General features: G+C 32.7%; 1 protein-coding gene and 1 long non-coding RNA gene across 3 annotated transcripts in view; one reads left to right on the top strand and one right to left on the bottom strand.

The window, feature by feature from the left end:
- The window catches only part of LOC148604861 (uncharacterized), a 66,166-nt gene that overhangs the window by 20,643 nt on the left and 21,432 nt on the right, over positions 1 to 24,091 (top strand). Inside the window, exons 4-8 of the mRNA XM_088547523.1 lie at positions 13,533 to 13,631; positions 13,823 to 14,043; positions 17,053 to 17,286; positions 17,559 to 18,074; positions 18,332 to 18,442. Of these exons, the coding sequence (XP_088403649.1) occupies positions 13,541 to 13,631; positions 13,823 to 14,043; positions 17,053 to 17,286; positions 17,559 to 18,074; positions 18,332 to 18,442 (1,173 nt within the window). The 5' untranslated portion in view covers positions 13,533 to 13,540. The remainder of the gene's footprint in view (positions 1 to 13,532; positions 13,632 to 13,822; positions 14,044 to 17,052; positions 17,287 to 17,558; positions 18,075 to 18,331; positions 18,443 to 24,091) is intronic.
- On the bottom strand, positions 19,018 to 21,602 carry LOC148604863 (uncharacterized). 2 transcript variants are annotated; one of them, XR_015916192.1, is made up of 3 exons: positions 21,539 to 21,602; positions 19,539 to 19,603; positions 19,018 to 19,229 (listed from the first exon to the last, which is right to left on the bottom strand). It is a non-coding gene; the product is annotated as an uncharacterized LOC148604863 (long non-coding RNA). The 2 variants fall into 2 exon arrangements; XR_015916191.1 differs by having other exon boundaries at positions 19,544 to 19,603; positions 21,539 to 21,596.

Below are 24,091 nucleotides of genomic sequence, written 5' to 3'. Positions count from 1 at the left end.
AGTCTCGCACAGACGGCACATGTATGGGAAAACTCACATTGCTCGCTGATTTAGACAATGCCTACCCCATATTAGTACATAAACACCCATGCATTTTTGATTTGTCAGAAAAAGGCAATACTCAAACTGCATTATTGAAAATAGTGGAAGACTGGAAAAAGCATTGGATGATAATAAATTTATAGCTGCAATTTTGATGGATTTAAGCAAAGCATTTGATTGCCTTCCACATAATCTTCTGCTAGATAAAATAAAATCATAAGGTATGGGTTTAACTCCTTTAAATATTTTGTGGCAAAAACTTGGAATGACCTGAGAATCATCTTTTACTCAATTTAAGAATCTTCTTAACTCATGGAACCGCAGGTCATGTCATTGTCCTGCTTGCTATTCACAACAGCTCTGTTATATGCTTTTTTACATTTTTGACTATTTATAGTGCTGCTCTTTCATTTTAATCCTATTTTACATTTGCTTCTATTTTTCCTGATTAGTTGACTGATAATTTATGTATGTTTGCATGAAAAGGACTAGATAACTAACTCGGTCCACAGACAAAATGACGTTAAACGTTAATAGGACGTCTCGAAATGTAGGTTAGTGACGTCTTACCGCTTATGAATCTGTGAGCGCAATGTACATTTTGTAAGTCATCGCCCAACTACCACTTATACAGCCAATGCAAATTCAAAACGTCTCAGGTCTATTTAACCTCAATAATGAAAAGGTCCGATAAATGTCTGATATCAAAGATATCAAAAGGACGGTTACCTGTTTTGAACGTTTATGTTCGGATAATAGTCAGAAAAGGCGTGGCATTTTTTTTCAAAACACCTTTTTGTTAATGATGCATGTCACAACAAATCAATATTATACAAACGTCTCAGAATGTGACGACTCTATTCGCTACAATGCTCCATCATTTATTTGATCCTCTATCATACATAATACAATCTAAATGAACTGTCCCGTACTACCATACATTGTGTGCTAAGTTACAGCCCTAGATTAATCCTACGAGGAGTAATGACCCGGCCAGCGAAAGCTATATTTTTATATCCCCGCGGAGGGAACGACCAAAAATTTGCATCGCAAATTTGACAGTTCTAACATCGTTGGAAATTTTTCAGACCTTTCTATACTTTACATATCTTCCCTGTATCAATTTGATCTGATGGAGCAGTGTAGCGAATAGAGTCGTCACATTCTGATACGTTTGTATAATATTGATTTGTTGTGACATGCATCATTAATTTGATCCTCTATCCTTCCTAACAATATCTAAATGAACTGTTCCGTACTACCATACATCGCGTATTAGTTACAGCCCTAGATTAATCCTACGAGGAGGAATGACCCGGCCAGGGAAAGCTATATTTTATATAGCCTAGCTGGCCGAGTGGTCTAGGGCGCTGGACTTTGTGCAGGCGGTGTTGCCAGAGATGTCACAACAGCGGTACGAGTTCGAGTCCCGCGACGGAAACGACCAAAAATTTGCCATCGCAAATTTGTGAGTTCTAACATCGTTGGGAATTTTTCAGACCTTTATATATATATAACGATATTAGAACTGTCACGATGCAAATTTTCGGTCGTTCCCTTCGCGGGACTCGAACTTGTACCGCTGTGACATCTATGGCAATATATATATATCTATATATCAAGGAAAGTCTTGTGTGACTGCGAGTGCAATGAGATAAGATTTGAAAATGTTACAGTGCAGCAAGTTTACAAAGTTAAATTATTGCCATATCTGTTTACACTTTCAAAGATTTGAAGGATACACATTCCTACATTTAGTTATTTGTTCTTAATATTGAGATCAAACTTTTGGTGGTAGACAGAATGTGGTTCTAACTTAAAGAGAAGGTACATGATTTTATAAATTTTTCAAAGGCAGATGATGTTGAGTAGGATTCAACAAAATATACTAAATATACAAAAAGAAATTAACTAACTAAAAAACGAAAAATAAATAAAAATCTTCTTGGTGATGACATGGCCTATTTCAACTCAATCACTGCAGTTAAGGATCAGCCTTAATTCAACGTGGATATTAAGTAAATTTCAACGTTCTTTATATGTGGATTTTAAGTCATAACGTTACGTTGATTCAACGTCCGATTTCCACGTCACTTCAATTTTCATCTTAATATCATTTTTCAACGCTGTTTCCATATAGAGAACTGACGTGATTTCAACATTGAATCCACGGGGCGTGCCCGCTCGGTTCTGTTTTTCTTCGGCATCGGTAATTTTGTTCGTTTCCATGCAATCGCTGTAGTTGAAGTGAAGTAAATTTCATTTGTCATAAAATTTTGAGATATTGTTTCTTGCTGCGTGAGGGTGCTTGTTATTCGTAATTGGGTCACTGGCCTCTACCGTTCTTATCACAAGGGACCGAGGGAATTAAATAAGTGTTTAAAATTGATATCAAAGGTTTATTTTTCTTTCAATGTCGACTTGTTTTAATAAAACTATGTTTTTAAAATATTCAACAGGTTTTAAGTCTGTTTGGGTCTATAGAAGCGCCAACCCCGAAAAATCAGCTTTTAATTTTTTTATCTGATTTTGAAACATTTTTCATTGATTTTCTCGTGAAAATCCACACCTGCATTTTCAGTTTCTTTTGAAATATGTCTCACCATTTTTTAGTTACAAGGATTAAAAACTTCATTCTTTTTATATACAGAATTTTTACCATTGTTTAACTTAATTGATTTTTTGTAAGTTGTTCTTTTTTTTCAAGGGCTTTAAGATGTATGCTAACAAATTCACTTATCATATTTGCGAAATATTTCATTTTTATAAACATTGATGGCCATCTTGAGCAAATCAACCATGTTTAAATTTTGAAGGTGGGTCTATAGCTGATATTGTGATATTGGTTGTGAAGTCAAACATTACTACTATGCCAAATATGCTACTTTTATCATCAAACCCATCAATTATTTCTTTCATATTAGCTGGACAATACATTAACTAATTAGATTAAGTTCGTATCCTTCATATGTAAGTAGGGCAAGGTCAACTTTTAGAATGTCATTTAACTATTTTGTTAGACATTTTCAGTTACAAAAAAGATACCTTTATTATTATGATTATAATTATTATTAAAGCGATGTTATCGAAGTATACTTACATCTTCTATATAATCATTCTATGGAGACAACGGTTGTGTCCTCTCGAGAACAAACACATAGTTCTGAAAGAGGATTCTCCACAATACAGACAAAGCATTTGTATAAGCCGTTGTCACTTTGTGTCGCATTGAAAATTGTTAAAGAAGGAGAATTAAGATCGCTTATGTTACTGTATTTGCTAGGATATTTATTGACTCTTTCGAGTCCATCAAAGTTGCGTGATTCGAAAATCTTGCTAATTTCATCAGTCATGTTCATAACCATGGCCTCACCGTTTTTGGTGAAAAAGACGAAGTTAATGTCAAATTTCACCTGAACATGACAGTCCACAATCACATTTACACCAACTGTCCTGGTAGTAACGTTAACTGACACTGGAAGGTAAAAAAAGACAGCAAAAATAGTAACTCAATTGAAGACTTTGGTAAAAGGTCGACGACATCATCACGTGTATAGCTTATCGAAATTTGAAAAATACATAGCTGTAGTTGTTTCCTTTATACATCTAGGTCGACGCCACAACTGGTGGACCAAAGGTCACCGATGGTATTCAACAACCCAGTAGTCTGACTTGTCTGACCCTGAATTTCATTATATTTTCTTTATCATATTATCATATTACCAAAAAACGCCGCTTTTAATACATAAGACATATATAGCAACATGTTTCATACACTATGCATTCATCTTGTGTACATATTTGACTGAATTGAAAGTTCGGCCCTTACTATTATTGGATTATTGATTTTGGGCAAATTGTACGACACTTCCATAATACGAATTTTCCCTTGATGTGGCGATTTCAATAGTACTTGCATTCATCTAAAATTCTTACAAACACTGCATTGCCTAGACATGAGAGTGGTTTTTTTTTCACATTGGTTCAATAATCATGGAAACATAACATGTGGGATAACACTGCTTCTGATGAAGCTACTAAATAATTATATATTAAAGCACTTACCAAAATACATTTTTACTTCTACCTTCTAAATCAAAACTTACAACTATCGCATCCAACCGTCACAGTAATCAGAAGGCTTTCATTTGATCCAGCAATATTTACTGCCACACATTTGTAATTTCCACTGTCCGTCTTTAATGACTGAACAATTTTAAGTGTTGGTTCATCTTTTGTTCCACCAGTATATCTATCATTCATCGAGGAATTCACTCTTGTCCCGTCTTTTATCCAACAGATATCAATGATAGGAAGTTCAGACTCTACTGAACAATTGAGCAAAACCGTTTCATTCAAAAGTGTGTTAGCCTCAGTTTGAATTACCATAACAACAGGTGGTCCTTAATGAATCATAATAATAATAAAAGTAATCAACATTCAGCTCAAAACCTAGATACCAGAAGATAGCCTTGTAAAGACAAAGTCTTCAAAAATTATTGGCAAGAATGAATAGTGTGTGTGTGAACAGGTTGATCTAAATATTCTTTACATTCACATTCTCAGTACGTTTTGACACGCAAACTTGGGCAATACCGTAAATCGGATTATTTTGACGAATGGAAATTCTAGGAATGTTTTTAGTTTGTTTGTTTGTGGGTTTTTTGTATATTTTCCCACAAAATAAGAATAGGTAATTCTCCTAAAATTAATTTTCTTTCATTGAAAAATCTTTTAAAAAAGGTCTTTTTTTCTAGCGCTTCAACTCAGATAATTAATCTAAATATATCTAATGGTTTCATTAGGTTAATATTATTCATTTATTCATATTTGACATTTTGAACACTTCATCAAGAGAATAAAAGGATATGTGACAATTATATACACCTTCGTATTTTGTCTTTTGTTATCTGATAATTAAATGACAAAGAACCTGAGGACAAGATGACACTCCCGTTATTGTCAATAACACGTTCTAGACCACACAACCAGATCTGTTGCGTTAGGTGATGTAGTGAGATTTTCCCGACTTTGCAAGATTTTTTTATTTTCTGTAGGAGCCGGCTGCAGCGTCTAGAAATAATTTTGATCGTCTGACGCTGTTTTGAACGCAACTCTAGAAAATTTGGTCGTTTTACAATTGGTGAACTTAAATTTTTCATCAATATAGCAAAAATATATATATATATATATATATATATATATACACATTATTAAATACTATAATAATTCTATATGAAGCTAAACTTGTTCAGAATTTGATATTGAATTGATGTTTATCTGAATTGCAAGGCGGTTGGATGTATTATCATCTTGTTTAACACGCAACAGTAGTGTAAAGAAGGTATATCAAAGAAAGCCCTCTACTTTACCTACCTAAGGGCCTACAACAAACAGTTCTGTTACAACATGGGTATGGGACTACAGTCTCTGTATCAGTGCAACCAACTTTACAACTTCCATTGTTAGTTGAGCAATCAGAATTGGCTATAATTTGTAACAAAATATGTAACTTGTATAATGAATGTTAGAATATACATGTATAGATACATAAATATTATATTTGGTAAATAATACTTTTCTTTATAAATGCACAGATGGACAGTGAGCAGACGTAGATTTATAATCCAAACTAACATTTAATAAAAAAAAAAAAGATATATCAAAATGTAATACATATATACATTCACATTACAATTAATATATTGTAATGTGACTGTAATGACCTAAACTTAATACGATTTCAAGTTGAAGTAATCGTAAGCGAATCACAAATATAACAAAGCAGTCCGATTTTACCTTCAGTACAACATTGTGTTGTTCGATATATATTTCTAATCTCTTTTTTTTCGTTAAAAAAAATCAAAGATGACTACCTTCAACACTACAGTGTGGTCCCTTACAACCAAGATTACAAATACATTGATGATTTCCATTGTCGTCGATAATACATTTTCCACCGTTGCATTGCACATTTGTACATGGATGTACTAAACAGTATTATCCAGAAAGTTTATACAAAATATTGTGCATATAAAAAAACATCGAATACTTTAACAACTCAAATGCATTGTCAACTTCACAAAAGAAGTTTGTTTTAAAGTATTATAACAGCCAAAACCAGTTCTGAAAGTACTCTTGGTCGTAAATGAAGACGTCACAATTGCAATCCAAATTATTACGTCATAATTGATAATTTATAAATTGCTATCATTCTGTAAATGCAATAATAGATTATCACCAACAACACAACTGAATTCCATGAATAAACCATGACAATATACTTGTATATAGTCTTTAAGATATGAAATACAATGAAATCTGTCTAAATCAAACCCGTGTAGGACTCGAAAAATTGTTTTGCGTAGACAGATGTTCAGTTTACCAAAGTTCAAAGTACATTTTGATTTATAAATAGGGAGTTTTAATAATTATTACGTTAAGACAGGTTTTCTTGTTATTCAAACTCGGTTTATACAGATTTCACTGTTAATACTTGAAGAAGCTGTAACATAAGATTGTTTGCCGAGGAATGTGAGAAACAAATACACGTTATAATATTCCAAAATAAATGTAATATTCAAGCTAAAAAAATATCAATTTAATTAGAGTAGACGTTTTTCCCACAATTATATTAAGACTTAATATAATTGTGGGAAAAACGTCTTTTCTAATGGGTGTAGCCTGTATGTTACTCATTTTACAGCGTTTGTAAATCACAGCGTAAACGACGTTTTCTGTGGTAACCATCTTTTATAACTTAAAGACGTTGGCTGGCCTGACGACCTCGCCAGTTTCACAAGTAAAAGGACACGTCGCACAGTGTGGTCGCTTACAGTGTAATATGCCTTTACAGGGGGCGTCTAATAGACTCTTGAAAGAACACGTAAAAAGGTGCACTTTCAGACCCGCCACCTTTTCCTTTCTATGGGCAGTAATGGGAAGCAAATTCTTGGATACTGATGACATGTACTCGTCTTTAAGAACTATGGATTTAATTCAGGATATAATTCTGGATTGCCACACTGTGAGGATGGTATCAACGGAATACGGTCACTTGTGTTTCTCACTCTTTTTTCCATAGACTTTGACTTATACATATTTTGCCTGATTCTTACACAGAGAAGTACTTAATGTGATGCCAATATTATTTTTGCGCAACTTGTCACTATATGTATTCAAATAAAAGGTTGCAGCTTGAATGCCACCATTTGCAGTGTCAATTTTGGATGTCAGTTTCACTGAATGAGAGTCTACAAGACAAAAACAACAATTAATATATTTCAGATAGTTAGGGAATGGAATTATAAGGATTAAACACTGTTTTTCCAGAATTTATGGATGTGTAAAATCGAACCATTCACTCACAAACCTGACGTAAAAGTCCTCGGACTTTTATTGGTCTTGCGAGTTAGTAGTCCGATTTTACACATTGATAATTTCTGGAAAAACAGTGTTTAATCCTATACTAAGGATCTAATATATCGAAATACAATGTACGATATGATAATATCGAATTCACAACATACGTTCTAGCATAAATTATTGTTCTTTGCGGATTTCCGTAATATCCCTCTTCCAAATAATCGTATTAATTATCAGGACACTTGTGTTGATTAATTTTTTAGTTTTCCTGCTTATCTCTCTCGCTTGCTATAGATTAGAACAAATACGTGTACTTAGATTTTATATAAGTACAAGAATTAACGCAACTAACACGGTAAAGAGAGTAGTTACATATAACTACATGTATATAATTGTTGGGGGAAGTAACTACAACACAGACTTAACACCACATAATGTTGATGGTTGATATATGACACTGAACCTTCTGTTTCCCAATGAACGTGGCTTATTACATATTTCATAATGTGCCAGGACATTTTTATGTTTACCGTGTAACACTATATATATCTCGTGCTTCTGATATTTGTCGAAACAGGTACCCACAAAGAAAGATAACTCTTACTGACTGGGTACAGAAAACTATCTACAATGACAAAGAACATACACAATGAATTCAAATAGAAATAAAAGGAATAAAAACAAAGATAAATGATAAAATCCAGTACAGGCACAACTGCTCTTCTATTTAGTTCATGCTCTTACACGTGTTCACTAAATAGAACTGCCGAATATTGAGGAAGTTTAAGATAACCTTAATATGAAAAGCACCGTAACTGTCGTATTAAAAGGAAAACCGAATTTCAGTAAACAATGTAGATTTCAAAGCGACTAATTTTGGCATAGAACTTGCGAAAGAGAAAATAAGTAAACACAAGTGAGGGTACACACATTAACGGCAACAACATGTCGCGATAAATGACGGATAACACAAAAAAGTCTTAGAGAAAGCATGTCAAGTACTAATTTATATATGAAAATAAATCGTCCATAGAGGAGATTCACGACTCATAATTAGGTGTCAAGGTTTAGGTTTCAGCATTTATTGCATCACTAGATGCTGATATTTTTTTTTTACCTGGTGGTTTGTATTGCCTAATAATAAAACAATGAAACGTAATAGAATGGAGAGTTTAATGCGCTATACAACCTTGTTGAACCCACTGTTTCTATCGGAAATATTTTTGTCAAGTCAGGACAAGAACGGTTGTATTCAACTTTACGTGACATTTCCATTTGTTAAATTGACTTTCTTGTTTTACTATTCCGACCATTGCCTAGAGTTTATCAATTCAATAAAGTACATTTAATTATTCTTTACATCAGGAACTAGTGATTGATTAACGTTGAGAAGAGACCAATCAATATGGCACGCGACAGTAACAAAAATTCGATAAACAGAGTTTGTCGCGCGTAAACTATGGTTACCGTGGTGCGAATAACAGTTTGTCTACGATAAATTGTATTTCTAGTGCACTAACTACAATTAACGATTTGAAACTAGAGTTTACTGTCGCTAAACTTTATTTATCGGCGATAAACTGTGTTTTACGATGAAATTAATCATTGTCAGGCCGACTTAGTATACGTAACGACGAAGATGATTGGTTACTTATGATCTTGCTATAAAACTAGTAAAATATGAATAACTCGAAGTCCCGGGAACATTTATTTATTTTTTTATTATTATTTATCTAATTACTTATTTATTTATTTTATCTTGTTAAAAATACCCCCCTGACACACACAAATACCCTAAAACCACGTTTTAAATCCTTCCCTACATGAAATCTTAAGTGCTCGGTTTATTTACGTTTAATATATGCCACTCCATTGACTAATTCATTTTATGAAAATAAGTAAATAAAAACCCTTGGAAATAAGGTCGAAGCTGTTGCATGTCGGTGTTTGTTATTGTATGTTCGGATTGGGGATGACGAGGTCAAGTCCTAAGTCTCTTTGTCTTACGCTGTATAAAACTTGTTAGATTTAGAAACAGCTACATTCTGGAACTGTCAGTTCGATAAGGTAACGTTGTCGTAATATTGGATGGTAAGGACCGAAATGTGTAACCCTTACATGTACCATCTTTTTTCGTACCCTAATAATGTTTTGCCTAATAATTCATCTGTTTAGTTCTGAAAATTACACGAAATTTGCAAAAATCCATTTCACTTCATTTCTTAGTATTGAAAATGATGTATATTCTTCTAATAATTTTTGTTTGACTGCTTTTCTTATCCCAGAAAATAAAATGTGTATTGTCGACAAGGTCTTAGCATGTATTTTCGAATGGCATGTCAAATTGATCACGAAAATAAAAAAAAACATGCACGTACAGCGCATGCTAAATTACTTCCACTAAATTGCATACATTGGAAAACACCGTAAAGCAGCAGTTTTATTTGAAGTCCATAACAGTATTTTAGAATTTAACAGGTAAAACACTTATTTTTACTCTCCCGTAGTGTTTTTCCAACAATGCATGTGTAACTTTGTGAACCTAAAAACTCATGCTTTAATGCTCTTACCTTACCCCTCTGTTCGTCTGTTAAATTACTTGCGAAATATAATGGTGTCATAATTACAAAAAAATATAGGACCTTTCATGGCCAGTGATTTTTTCTTTGTTTAACGAGGATCTAAATGGGAATGTTTTAAATGTATATATTTTATTTGTTTTTTGTTATTAAATCAAAATTCATTTTTCAACTTTCATTGAGTTTTTTTAGTAAAGTTACCCATGGTTACCGTAATGTTTTTGAATTTCCTTTATTCTCATCTCAAACCCTAAATAAATCTGAATTTAGAAATACAGAATAATAAGATTAAAATCTTGCAGGAGTTTGAATTCTGTACCATACCTATAGTGTTAATCCCCACTTAGAATGGATATGATACTATCAAGGGTGAAAAACCAGAATGCAATTCATTATGTTTTTTAAGCCATTTCATATTATGCATTATGTTATGTTTTTAATTTGTGTATCCTAATCAGAAATTGGGCGAGGGCCGGGGGCTTTTACCCCAAACATCATCTGTTTAGAACATAAAAGGTAAATGGTTAAACTGTGAATTTGGTCACATTTTTTGGATAGGAAAATGAAGATAGAACTGGATAACTCAAACATTATTTTAAAAAGGTGAAATTTTCCGAAAGTTCACCATTTTGCATAGTTGGAAAAAAATAGTTCTGATCTACCTACACTGATATTTGGCTAAAATGAAGAAATTTATGTTCCAGATGTTTTTTATCGTCTGAATATAGCTAAAATATTGCTGCTGGGACGTTAAACCCCAACAAACAAACAAACAAACAAACCAGATGTTTTTCTGGTTCTTTCTATATCTGAAGTTGAAGAATTCAGTCTAGATAGTTGAAATACACATATACATGTACTAAGATATATGGTTTTTTTTTTTGAGTCAGCAGTTACTGTACTTAATGTCTCCCTATACTCTATACGTCCTCTGTTATTGACATGTCTTATTTTTTCTGCATTCCGTACATGTTCTTGTTGCTTAGGACCCTTTCTTCTATTTCACTTAAAAGATAGATAACTCCTAAACTTTTCATATAATGATCCTTATATGACATCCCAAAAATGTATAATTTAGACAAGTGTATGGTTCCTAATGCATTATATTCAATACAAAATTGCATCTTCTGAGATAGTACCACGTTTTAGGGATAGAAGATTCAATCATATAATAACCTGTCAGGAATTGTAGGCTTTTTGTAATTTGTAGTATGTTTATGAAGAAATATAAGGTAAACAAGAGGCCCCAGGTATGCAAAATTACAGGAAAAATGTGGATTTAAACATATTAAAAACCTCATATCAGTATTTAATGGCAGTGTTCTACGATTCCTATTTCCCGTTACCTGGGGCAAGTGAATTTTGGGTCAGGGAAAGTTAGGTACTTAGTTACACTTTCCCGTGGCAAGTTGAAAACTTCCTATGCTGTAAGGATTTGTTTTGCTAGAAAAGCAGTCATTGACTGTGGGAAAGTTGATTTTATATGGATTTTTCTCAAGGAAACCTCAATTTCTGAAAAATCCTTGTACACTGCTATCACTACGTTATGGTAATTCTTTTTAAAACTTTTCTTTATGTACAATAGGCCTTTACTGAAATAAATTAAAGTTTTGCTTCATTTAAACCTCTTTTATAGAAAAAAAAACCTGAAGTTATAATTATACTTATACTATCTGCTTGTCTGACCAAGCAATCGAGTGTTATTTACCTAATTTTGCGATATACCTTATTTCTCCTCTAATAGTCATGCTTACTAGTTTATAATGTTAATTCAGCCATTAACACTCATTTCTGCTATTAATGTATAAATTGTGTCATTCAAACACGAAATAAAGTATAATCCATAGTTCACATTATGTCTTACAACATCAATTCATAAATCATCTAAAACATCTAGCAAATATTAAACAAGATATTTATGGGAAATCACAAACAGTCAAATTTGAGTTAATAGCTTCATTACGAAAATAACTTTTTTGCTGGCAACTCTTACTCCGGTGTACTAGCCTCTTGGTTCTACATTGACATTCTATGAAAAAACCCAGAGTATTCATTCCACTTGAAAATACTACTCACTAGAGTAAAACATAGAACGACCAAACCTCCAGTGTAATTCACTGTAACAAATAGTAATAAGTGAGTACATTTTGGGATTGGGCAATGAAAATGAAGGGTAGAGCTACTCAGACTTTTGAAGAGAACAGATAAAAATAAAACAAGTCAAAAATGAAAAATATGAAATATGAATGAAATAAATTTATGAAACAAATATAGTGAAAAATAACAGCTTTTCCACAATAACAAAGATGTTAAGAGTATTTATTGAATTGACAACCGAGAGTAAACAACAGACATCTCAAAGTTAGTTTGTTTTTACCTATACACAAAAACTTGTTAAATCTTCCTTGAAATGTTCTTTCAATGTTCGTTTTACATTTAGCTAAAATAATGTATTAGAATATAAATTGTTTAAATATGAGACTTTATTAGGTTAAAATTCATTTTTGTGCAAGAGTAATCAAGGGAACTTATATTCTAACGGTAATCAAAAGAATGTAATTCAGGGACAAAGACCAGACATGGAAAACAGATATACACAACAAAGAACATAAAATAACAAAAATAATACATACAAAGTAACAAAAGCAAATGAGCATCTCAGACCCCACTAAAAACTGGAAGCATGGACCAGGTGCACCGTTATGGTAAGCGTCCTCTGCTTTCTAAAAACACTCGCCGAGTTGCTCATAAAAAAATCAAGTCCGGGGTAGTCGAAAGAGGAAAGGAAAACTATGACACGTTGAACAAATCGGTGCAGATGGATACACCGTAACGATCCACGAGTTCGTGATGACGACCGTTAAACTTCTGTAGCGATGACTTCAATATTGTAGCAAGAAAACCCTGGTCCAGAAGCATACTTTTTAGAAATCTAGCACGATACAAAAAGAAGTCTGCGTAGTTTCCTAAAGCTCTGGCATAACGTATGAGTTATATGAGTGATATTAATACTCCATACTAGTTTTCTAAATAGAACAAACGTTTTGTTCTAATTTCGTGACATACAAAGATAGTCTACAAGATTTGTGAATCAATATCTGTTATGTAATATCAGTATTTTAACGTTTCAAACTTCAGGTTAACCTTTACCATAGGATCAAGGTAATAACACTGATTTCATAGCTTAGTTTTACTTTACAGGTTAGTCTAAATGTGTATTTGATCGTGTTTTGTTTGTTTGTTTGTTTTTTTGTGTTTTATTTTGTTTCCTACATTTAACCTAATTTGTTTCTAAAAGTAAACATGATCATGATCAGTGTCTTTGTTGTAGTTTTTTAACACGGCTTTAAAAAGGCATTACTTTGATTCTCTTGTGATTTATGATCGCATTTAAGTCGAAAAAATATTTCAGTTCTAGAGTTATTTTCTTTACAATATACAATGCAAATCGTTTCTTCTATATTTCAGCTTATTCATAAAAATATTAATTGTTTCTACATATTTATTAACTTCAAATTCAAAATGTTTTTTTTTTATTTTTTAAAGAAATATAAATGCAAAATTGTTACCGCCTATTTGCCTCATCCTTCATCGGCCACAACAAACAATTTGTGCATGCAGAGATTGGATCCTCAAAACGATCAGGTATTTTTTTTTCAAATAGCCGAATTCACCTTGCTTTAGCACATTGCATAATACATGTACTTCATTGACACATAGTGTTGCTCTTGAAAATTAATATAATAAAGTATTATATTAAGAAAATTTATTCAGTTTTAACCAATGTTACAGAAACGTATGAAACATGCTTAGTAATTTTTTTCTTATCTTATTAGGTTTCATGATTCGTCATGATACAAGATCACAATTGCATCTGGTCTTCTTAACGTTGAACATGGCATTTGAAATAAGGAAAGTTGGATATGAAGATTATAAAAATGTGATGGATATCAGAAGTAATGTTTATGGTGGATTTGATTATCTTCCCGCTATATACCACGACGTCATCGGACACCCATCTTTTCAGGGTTATGCTGCTGTAATAAACGACGAGTTTGTAAGTTTTATTTTTCTAATACTGCTCTTGAATGGTATACAATTCCCAATTACATCATATACTATGCTCCCATTCCCCATAGAAGAAATCCCCCTCCCCCAATAGATACTCCATTGCATTTTTAGTAAATATATACATTATTAAATTGAATACAGTTCTTGAATGGTGTTAATTTTCCAATTACAACAGATACTATCCCCCATTCCCCACCCCCTGTAAAATCCCCATTGTATGTTTTTGTCACATGTTGACATTATCGAAATGAATTTCCTATTTTGAAATTCTTTAATGTTTAAACTGTTATTTTTGATTAAACTTATTACATTTTTCATATCAATATATACTTTAAAAATGATTTCCCCACCCTCCCCAATTCAAAATCCCCGCTCCTAATACTCATCCACATTTCCAATCCCTCTATATACCATACACGTACTGCACTAGACAGCATATACATTAGACAAGAATTGATTTGAAATTTTCACATTGGTGATTCTTTAAAAAAAAACATTCATTTATTTCTGACGAGCGGAAGAAATCAGGCTTTCATTTTATACATTTGCAATCGGTGTATTTTTTGTAAGTTAAATGGTGAGATTTTTCATATTTAATTCAGGGAAACTAGATTGGCAATGTACCTAAAAATTTAAGCGTTTGGAAATATCTAGAATTTCACCACGAGAATGGATATGGTGAATAAGTCACAGAGACAACAACACAACCGGTTTGAACACGTGACCTCAATGCCACTAATGAGTCTTCAATTAAAGGAAACATTACACACAAATTTTGTTTTTTCAATTTTTGGTTTATTTGATTTATTACACTTCATACATATCATAAAACGCCCCCTGTCGTCACTTACGTCGTTTAATTGAGAAGAAATTGATTCAACATCGACGATGGCCCAATTTGAATTATCCATGTGAACATGTGACCGCGCTACGTCATTGATTCTCAATTCATATATCGAGTGGTTGCAATGCGTGGGGCTTCTGTACTTTTTACATGATTTCTACAACTGAGAGTGAAAATATTGAAAGTTTTGGTTTGCGAGCGAATATGTACTTACAGTTGTATCAATTTAAACAACTTCGAGAAGAAAATGATAACAATGACAGAAATATTTAACTATTACATATGTGAAGACTAGAATCCACAGAGAGAAGACACCACTTCTTTTCGAAGATTACATAGAAATATTTCATTATCCTCTGTCATGTTTAATTGGACTTTTTACATTTTACAAAATTCAGATTTTAAGATTTAAACTGTTCCGATCTCGCGCTTCGATGAAAATATTGATTTCACCCCTTTTTACGGAATGTTACTCCTGACAAGTGTACCAGTACCCCGCAAGTACAGCTATAAGATAATACGAACATGTTATTTTATTTGAGAACCCATAAAGGTTTGGTGTTGAAGCTTCTTCGTGTTCTTAATCTTTTTTTTCTAAAATTAATTATTTTAAGTGACATATAAAAACATTGTTCGTACCAGAAAAGCTCCTTTAAACTCACCTAGGTCGCCTATTATAAATTGTGTATTACGTCAAATTCTCCACGTAAACTGTTTTATTTCAAAATTCGTAAGACAAAACCATGTCATGATAAAAGAAGCCGTCCACGCTTCCTCTTGGCCATAATTAAGTCTACCGCGCTTATTATTTGTTAATTATAACCCAGCGGCAAAGAAAGAGTGATACACAGAATGTTACTATATATGTGCACCCTCCTGTTCAAGTCGTTATAATAGTGTGTAAAGTAGATGTGTTTTCGCCGCGCGGGCACCTATGACTAACAAAAATAAAAAGCTGACAGAAAACGAGAAGAACTTTAGTCTTCTTACTTTCTAAACACGATTATTGCACTCACACACAGATCATTGGACCACTCTGCATTATATATACAAGCTAGTTTTTCGGCCACTTGTGTACATTTTCAACGGTTCATAGTTTTTCTTTCCTCGTTTGTCTACCCCGGACTTGACTTTTTATGAGCAACTCGGCAGGTGTTTCTAGAAAAGCAGAGGACACTTACCCTACCGATGCACCTGGTCCATGCTCCCAGTTTTTAGTGGAGTCCGAGTTGCTCATTTGCTTTAGTTACTTTGTTGTGTATGTCTGTTTTCCATGTCTGGTCTTTGTCCCTGGATTACATTCTTTTGATTACCGCTATAACCTTGGTTCCCTTGATTCAATGCACCCAAATGGAGATTGAGAACAAATGACGTTACTTCCGGTTTTGATTTATGCATATTAATTAGGTCGTCATGATAACAGAAATAAAAATCATTATAACTTTATTTTTATACCTGATGAGAAAACGTTTGTTACACTCGTATCTAAACATACTATAGTTTTTATTATAAATATAAACATGAACATGATATTTTTGTGTCATGTCTCCTTTAATATCGAGGATACTTCACCCTACAAGTCAGGCTACAGCGTGACATACGTGATAAGTGACTACCTATTTAAAAAAAAAACTCCCACCTTGTATTTAACAAATATATCAGGATCACCTAGTTTTTATTTTTAGATTACGTTTTTTTTTTCTTTTACCTAAATACCTAAATGTTCTTCTAGTAATGATGGTACACGTAATACAATGTACAATTCGGCTTTATGTAGGGATTGCGGCGCAAATAATGTTTGTTTGAACGCTTCATATGGTCAGAAGAAATATCTCTCTGTAAGTTAATTGTGTTAATAGTTTTGTTACACGTAACTGTATTTCCCTCCAAGTCTGAGTTTTACCGGCGGCCCTGTTTCTTTTTTAATATTCTAATTATAAGTATATAAAAAAACGGAGGGAGTGAAAAGGTCATAGCAACCTTGAGTATGTATGGTAATGGGACAATTTGTATTTCATTTTTATTTTCTATATAAGATGTTTCTTTTTTCAAAACGAGGTGTGAATCCACATTGAATATTCATTATTAACAACAATTAAACCAATTCTGACAATACTTCACAATGTATCGTTCATGTTCTATTTTTTCTAGGTCGCATTTACACTTATTATGCGAGTAGATGGCGGGAAAACGCTTCTTACCCGAGCTTCAAGGGTAAGAAAAGAATACGAAGGAAAAGGAATATTCGGACAGTTTAAAGAACGGGTCATTGAGTTAATGAGTCAAGGAGTTGAGCAATATGTTGCTGCATTTGACAACACAAACAAAGCGATGATGCGAAAAGCAGATTCCGTTGAATCACAATTTTTCCTTTCTATGGAAAGAGTACGTAGAAGTTATCATTGTTATAACTAGAATTATAATGTTAACTAATTTATTATTTCAATCGACCGTGTTATAACTTTTAAAATACTATTTAGTATATATAGATAGCGTTTTTTTTTTCTTCATAAAGTGCATTTTTATACTTTTACTTTGAATACAGTTAACATTATGTTTCATACAAGACAAATATTCTAGAAATAAGATTGAAAGAATTAATGTTCTCCATATATGGAAACTCTATTAAACACTACTTCAATATAAGCATATTTCAGGAAATAATCCAATACGAATGCTGGACTGTATCAAACGACATCACGAATTCGTCATGTATAACCAATAACGTGACCAGACTTCTGGAAGAAGATGACATAAAATCTATTCTAAATTGTCCAAGAACTTGCGGACATCTTTTCCCTGAAAAACGACTAGTATGTAACTGGATACCATTTCGCCTACTGGAAGAAAATATTCAGTTGGTAATGTTAAATTCAACCGTTATTGTCGGAAGTTTTACTCCTGACTGTACTTTGTTGACATTTGGAAACTTGTACCAATGTACAAGAGGTGTGATTTGTCATATCAATATTTACGGAAACGATTTGGACTACCTAGGTGAACACCTGAAAAAGTACATTAAGCATTGTATTGATAAATTCATTGACGGGAAAATCTTTATACTGATTCACTGTTTGGACGAGGTGAAAGTTAGGACAGATGGATTGATGGAGAAACACGGATTCAAACGAAACACGTCTCCGCTATTTCAAAGATTATACATAATTGAAAAAGTAATGTAAAAACCTCATTCAATTTATTTAAGAAATCACAACAAAATAATGCATACACAAAAACAAAAAAAAATTGTTAATGCAAAGATTATATATGCATTGTTTTTGTTTGTTTGTTTGTTTTATTTTGTTTTATTTTATTTTGTTTTGTTTTATTTTTCGTTTGCTTGCCCTTTTTTTGTTTTTTTTTTTCTTTTTTATATTGGGGGGGATGTATGTTTTTGTCTTTTTTAGTTATGTTTAGTTGATTACTGCAGACGAAATATTGGGCAGCAGTTCAGAAAACTGAACAAGTAGATGATATTGATATGTACATTATTTGTCTGGATTCTAATCTATTTCGAAATCCAGGACAAATCATGGAAGCCGTGAGACTGCTCACTTGAAAGAATATTAACCGAGGCCATGCAGGAGGTAGTTAGCTTAGATGTCATCCTTGTTGAATGTTCTGCATTTGTATGTAGGATTACCCGATATGTGTTTGATTAATAATTCCTGTATTAGGCATTCGTAAAACATTATTGTTAGAGACTTTGTCCAGGGTCTTTGGCTTTGAATACTAATTTTGGTTGATTATTCATGCAGTACATTAGATTGGAAATGCGACGTTGTACCGAAGTCCTTACTACCAATTTGACAGTGAGTTCAAGTTCTGGTTTTTGAATTCATGTTGTAGATTTATCATATAAATTTATCTAACAGAATTGACATAGATTTCGATACAATATTTGTGATCAACAAAATTATATGGTATCACAAACTTATATCCAGAATGTTGTTGAAATCTTAGTTTAGCCAAAAGTAGAATGATTCTTTATATCGAAATTTATTTGCATTTCAATCACATAAAGGTAATGAAACAATAAGGGATATCTATCTGAACCACGCTAAACAATTGTTAACTTGGAATCTCAAGAAGTTATGTTTTTATTATCGAGCATCTTTCATATTTAAAACTAGATATTGAAAACACTAACCACTGAACACACATATAAATATCTTAATAAAGTTGTTATGTAAAATTCGATCGCTCTTTCCAAAAGAAGTTGCAAATTCTTCCAAAAGACCTAAAGAGTAGGCTTCCACTGCATCCAGGGTTACCATTCAATGATGATGCTTTTTGTTTAGACTTTCTGTATTCGACGGTTTCAAAGTCTGAAATTATATTTGTAAAATGAGAATTGAATGCGGAAAAATTGAGTAAACGAAAGAAACGAAAAATGATGTTTTTTTAATGGATTCTACTCAAATTCATCTCACGCGATGTATATAAGGACTGTAAAAACGGGGACATTAAAATCAAATTTATATATAATCGTTTAAGCTTATTATGTAAAGCGCTATATCGACGCGCATGATGTTGAATTCGCACAGCTATCAATGTATCAATTTTAGCACATTCTTCTCTCTAAATTAGACCATGAAGACAATATAGTACAGGTAGTGAAATTTTAATATACCTACTATACCTTCTGAACTCATTTCTGTTTCCAACATTTCTTCATTTTCATTCTGCCATACGTTAATCTCTATAACAAGATATAAAATTATAAACTGACATTTCATTCTAGTGATAAATACTGAAAGAGTGATATTGGAACAATTCGAATACGTCAAAATCCTAATACATGGCCTGAACGTGAAAATAGGAAAATCTACATACACAATGTAGCGAACCAAATAAAGTAGATTACATATATAAACTGAACGCGAAGAAACAAGACATTACACAAAAAAACAGTATTGATGCACAAAATCAATAAATGAAAGTGCCATCAACAGAAACGCCACGTTATGATGAAACAAGGGAGGTAATAGTAACGGCCATATATTAAGGTTAAATTTGTATAAACATGTTACATTTGAAAACAGTAGATCTATATTTAAACTGTCCGATGGTATTTGTTCAGACAGGATTTGAATAGTCTTACATACTGTTATTTTTCACACGGTTTTGCGTCCCCCGAGTCACTGGAATTTTCAAAATGGAAACAAATGTTTTGAACAGTGTAAGGATTTAACTTTATTGAACATTGGTTCAATACTACATTACGTGCCTTTCGAACAAACTTTTTAAAAAATTTAGTTGATCCTTTGTATGCCTTTGTACTTCGATTGGTCATATATTATTGAATATGTTTAATCTTTTATTTTTTATTGTGTCCGTATAATTTTGAGCATGGCGCAAAATCTTCTCACATTTCAACCATCATTAAATGCATGGAAGGAAAATAAAAGGAACTGGAATTGTATCGGTCATTAAAATAATATGATTCAAGAATAACTAGACATGGAAAATTTACAACAGAACACAAAACATGAAAAAAAATGAAAATAACATGTAAAAAGAAACAAAAAGAAATAAAAAAAATGACTAACTCGGACTCACTAAAAACTTGGAGCATGGACGAAGTGTTTTGTACCGGTAGCGTGAGCTGAAATGTCAAGTCAATGGACGACGAAAGAGGAAAACTATGGCACAGTGAACAAATCGTGTATCATGGTGCAGCTTGATGCACCATAATGTTCTACGAGTATATGATGACAACCATAATTTTTTTGTAGTGATTACTTTTATCTTGTGGCAAGATAACCCTGTTGAAGATGCCTAATTGTAAAAAGTCTAGTATGTTACAAAAAGCAAGCGTAGTTTTGGCAAGCTCTGGTATTACGTATGAGTTGTGATATGAAAATTTCAGGCAGGTGCATAAGGGATGTACTACATAAAAGGAAAGTTGACGATACAAAATGAGTTGTCATCGAGTTTGCCGTATTGTTTGGTCATTATTTTTTTTTCTTTTCTACTGAACATGAGTACTTCAAGATATGAAGCTGACTAAGTAATATTTGTAATGTCCTTTATCCAAAGTTCTTCGATGTAAATGCGATGTGTAAAATCCCCATATCGTGGATTGTTTAAAAAAAATACATCATCTATATACTGGATACTGCCAACAAAGAATCTGGCTAACCGATATTTCTTTCTTTTTTTTGAGAAAATTAGCCTTATAAGAGTGGCAAGATAGATCAGCAAGCAGCTGATCATAAGAATGTTTATTAGTTTATCAGCAAAATTCATCTAATACTTACATGCATACTTTGGAAGCAATTTCAAGGAGAAACTTTGGAAATGGCGATGAAATTTTTTAAAATTTAACTGTATATGTCACGGAATTACAGTTGGGAATATTTTATTCAAGTTTTAGGCAGAGTTTTGAGTCAATGTGATCAGTAGGTGGCTTTTAGTTTCTTGGAATTCACATTGTCACATTTTCTGCAGAAAAGAGATAAGGTGTTATGTCACAAAAAAGAATTAGGACACTATCGCTTTATCTCAGTAATAAAAGTGTTATATAAAGGCGTTTTATCTTGAATTCGTGCGACCTTCGATGTATCTTTGACAAAACAAATTTTGTCTAAAGCACCTGAAGAAATCTCGTTAGATTTTGTTATACCTTCTTTACCTTCAGAATTCATTTCTGTTTCCAACATTTCTTCTTTTTCATTTTTCCATACGTTAACGCCTGAAAGAAAATGAATATTTATATATAACGAAAATGGATATGGTGAATATGTCAAAGAGACAACAACCTCTCCGGGACAAACAATGACAGGACAGGTCTTCAATCAACGACTATGAAAATCTCATACCGCATAGAAGGCTGCGCTGTTCCCAAAACAACATTATACAAAAGTACAGCAAAATAGTTGCCCATATATACTCCAGCAACATCAAATTAAATTGAAAATGAAAACGAAACAATACGTACAAATGCCAGAAATTAATAACTTTGGACAGGCACAAAACATGCAGCCGGGTTAAAGTACTTTGGTATGATCTCAACCCTCCCCCTTTAATATATGGACACTGTGCAAAAAATATTACTCAATTAAACACACCTTAAAGTCACGAGTCCCTTGTTACACGTACAACGGAAATAAAGAAACTGAATATAAATTACAAAAATGTACAAAATAAGGATTACTGGAGATTAACTAACATGCCGGCTCCAGTCGCGTTTAAACCTATAAAAAAATATATGTCTCCATCGTGTGTAAAATTAATTCCAATTCTTCCCATGCGGGGTTGAAAATCACTATGCATTATAAGTCCTATAATAAGGACATAATTAATTTTATGCCAAAAACTGCTTTTAAATAGAGTGTTTTAACTTCTATGTCACGACCCTATGAGCGAACCAATGTTAATACCGACAAATGCCATCCTTATCGATTTGACGACAATATCATGACTATATCCCTTACGAATGAACCTCTTCAACGGTTTAGTTAATTTAATATGTGAATAATATTTGCTTTATTAAAAGAATGTTCTTCAGGATATATAGCTTTAGTATAGATATTAACGTTGTCGTTGATAAAAGCACAAATATCGTCCAAATGTCTAAAATTGTTATTAAATGCATCTACGAAATGTTGTTTGAAAAGGATTTGATATATCCAAGAATGTCCGAGTAACGTAGTTATTTTTATATTTTTCGTTTGAACAAAGATATTCACGAGTTATGAAAGGACCATTTAATAAGATATGTGAAGTTTTGTTTTATAAGATTATTTAGATGTGTGGTGAATAGGGTAGAAAAATAAAAACTTAAAACAGAATCGAAGGATCCCCAAAAAGCATGTAATTTATCAAGCACTTCAAGCGATTTTTTAACACTCCAGAAATAGTTAATTCCCCTTTTTTTTACAAAATTGTTACAAAAAATTCAAATTGGATTTTTTGGTATCGTGTGCACTAGTAAGTAAAATAGAAATTTGGTTGTTGAACAATGACTTGAAGAGGAAATCAATCTATATTTATAAGGCGATATGTATCAATGATACTATGTGCATTGTTTTTATCACCTGGTACTTCATTTGGAAACATTTCAAATAAAAAGAGGATTTAAAGCAAATAACATATTTAGTATCATAATATAACAGAGCAAATCTAAATAAAAGCGATATTATTGGAATTAATATAAGATTTATTACAGCGTATGTGAAGGAAATACAAATTAATTACTAGTATAATCTTAAATACATGCATTGGAGGTCTCCAAGAACAAGTTGCTTACTCAGTTCGTTCCTGTGGTCATGGTAATTCAAATCAAACAAGTTGATTAGAATTCTTGAAAAAAAAAACACAAATCAAAATATACCCCTTTATTTAACATTGCTCTTCTGTTCTATCAATAATTAGTTCATCTAGAGCTACTAAGAACCGCAATGAGCAGGAAGCGCCAAGCTACAACCGTGCTAACTTGGATAAATAAAACATATATTGTTTGTTGTCTGCTCCATAATATCAAAGAGTAATGTAGAGGTAATCAAAAGAATGTAATCAATGGAACCAAGGTTATAGCGGTAATCAAAAGAATGTAATCCAGGGACAAAGACCAGACATAGAAAACAGACATACACAACAAAGAACGTAAAGTAACTAAAATCATACAAACAAAGTAACAAAAGCAAATGAGCAACTCCGACTCCACTACAAAATAGGAGCATGGACCAGGTGAACCGGTAGGGGAAGCGCCATTTGTTTTTCTAGAAACACCCGCCGAGTTGCTCATGAAAAGTCAAGTCCGAGATAGACAAACGACGAAAGGAAAACTATGGCCCGTTGAACAAGAATAATCAAGGAAACCAGGGTTATAGCCGTAATCAAAAGAATGTAGTCCAGGGAAAAAGACCAGACATGGAAAACAGACATACACAACAAAGAACATAGAGTAACTAAAATCATACATACAAAGTAATATAACAAAAGCAAATGAGCAACTCGGACTCCTCTAAAAACTGGGAGAATTGACCAGGTGCACCGGTAGGGTAAGCAGTTTTCATGGTGCAGATGGATACAATACAACTATCCTCGAGCAAACAACTTGTGTCCGATGTTTACATAACAATTAAATTGACCCTTCGTTTTATCCGGGAAAACTTCAGCAATATATCTGTCTCCGGGCCTTAAGAAAACATTTGTAATATCCCTGATTTTACTTTAGCGAATT

The sequence above is a fragment of the Perna viridis genome, chromosome 10 (genome assembly GCF_037379345.1).
Source record: "Perna viridis isolate PV_CMFRI_1.1 ecotype Kerala chromosome 10, ASM3737934v1, whole genome shotgun sequence".
NCBI lineage: Eukaryota > Metazoa > Mollusca > Bivalvia > Mytilida > Mytilidae > Perna > Perna viridis.
Note: the sequence above shows the minus strand (reverse complement) of the source record. Positions and strands in the feature narration are given on the sequence as shown.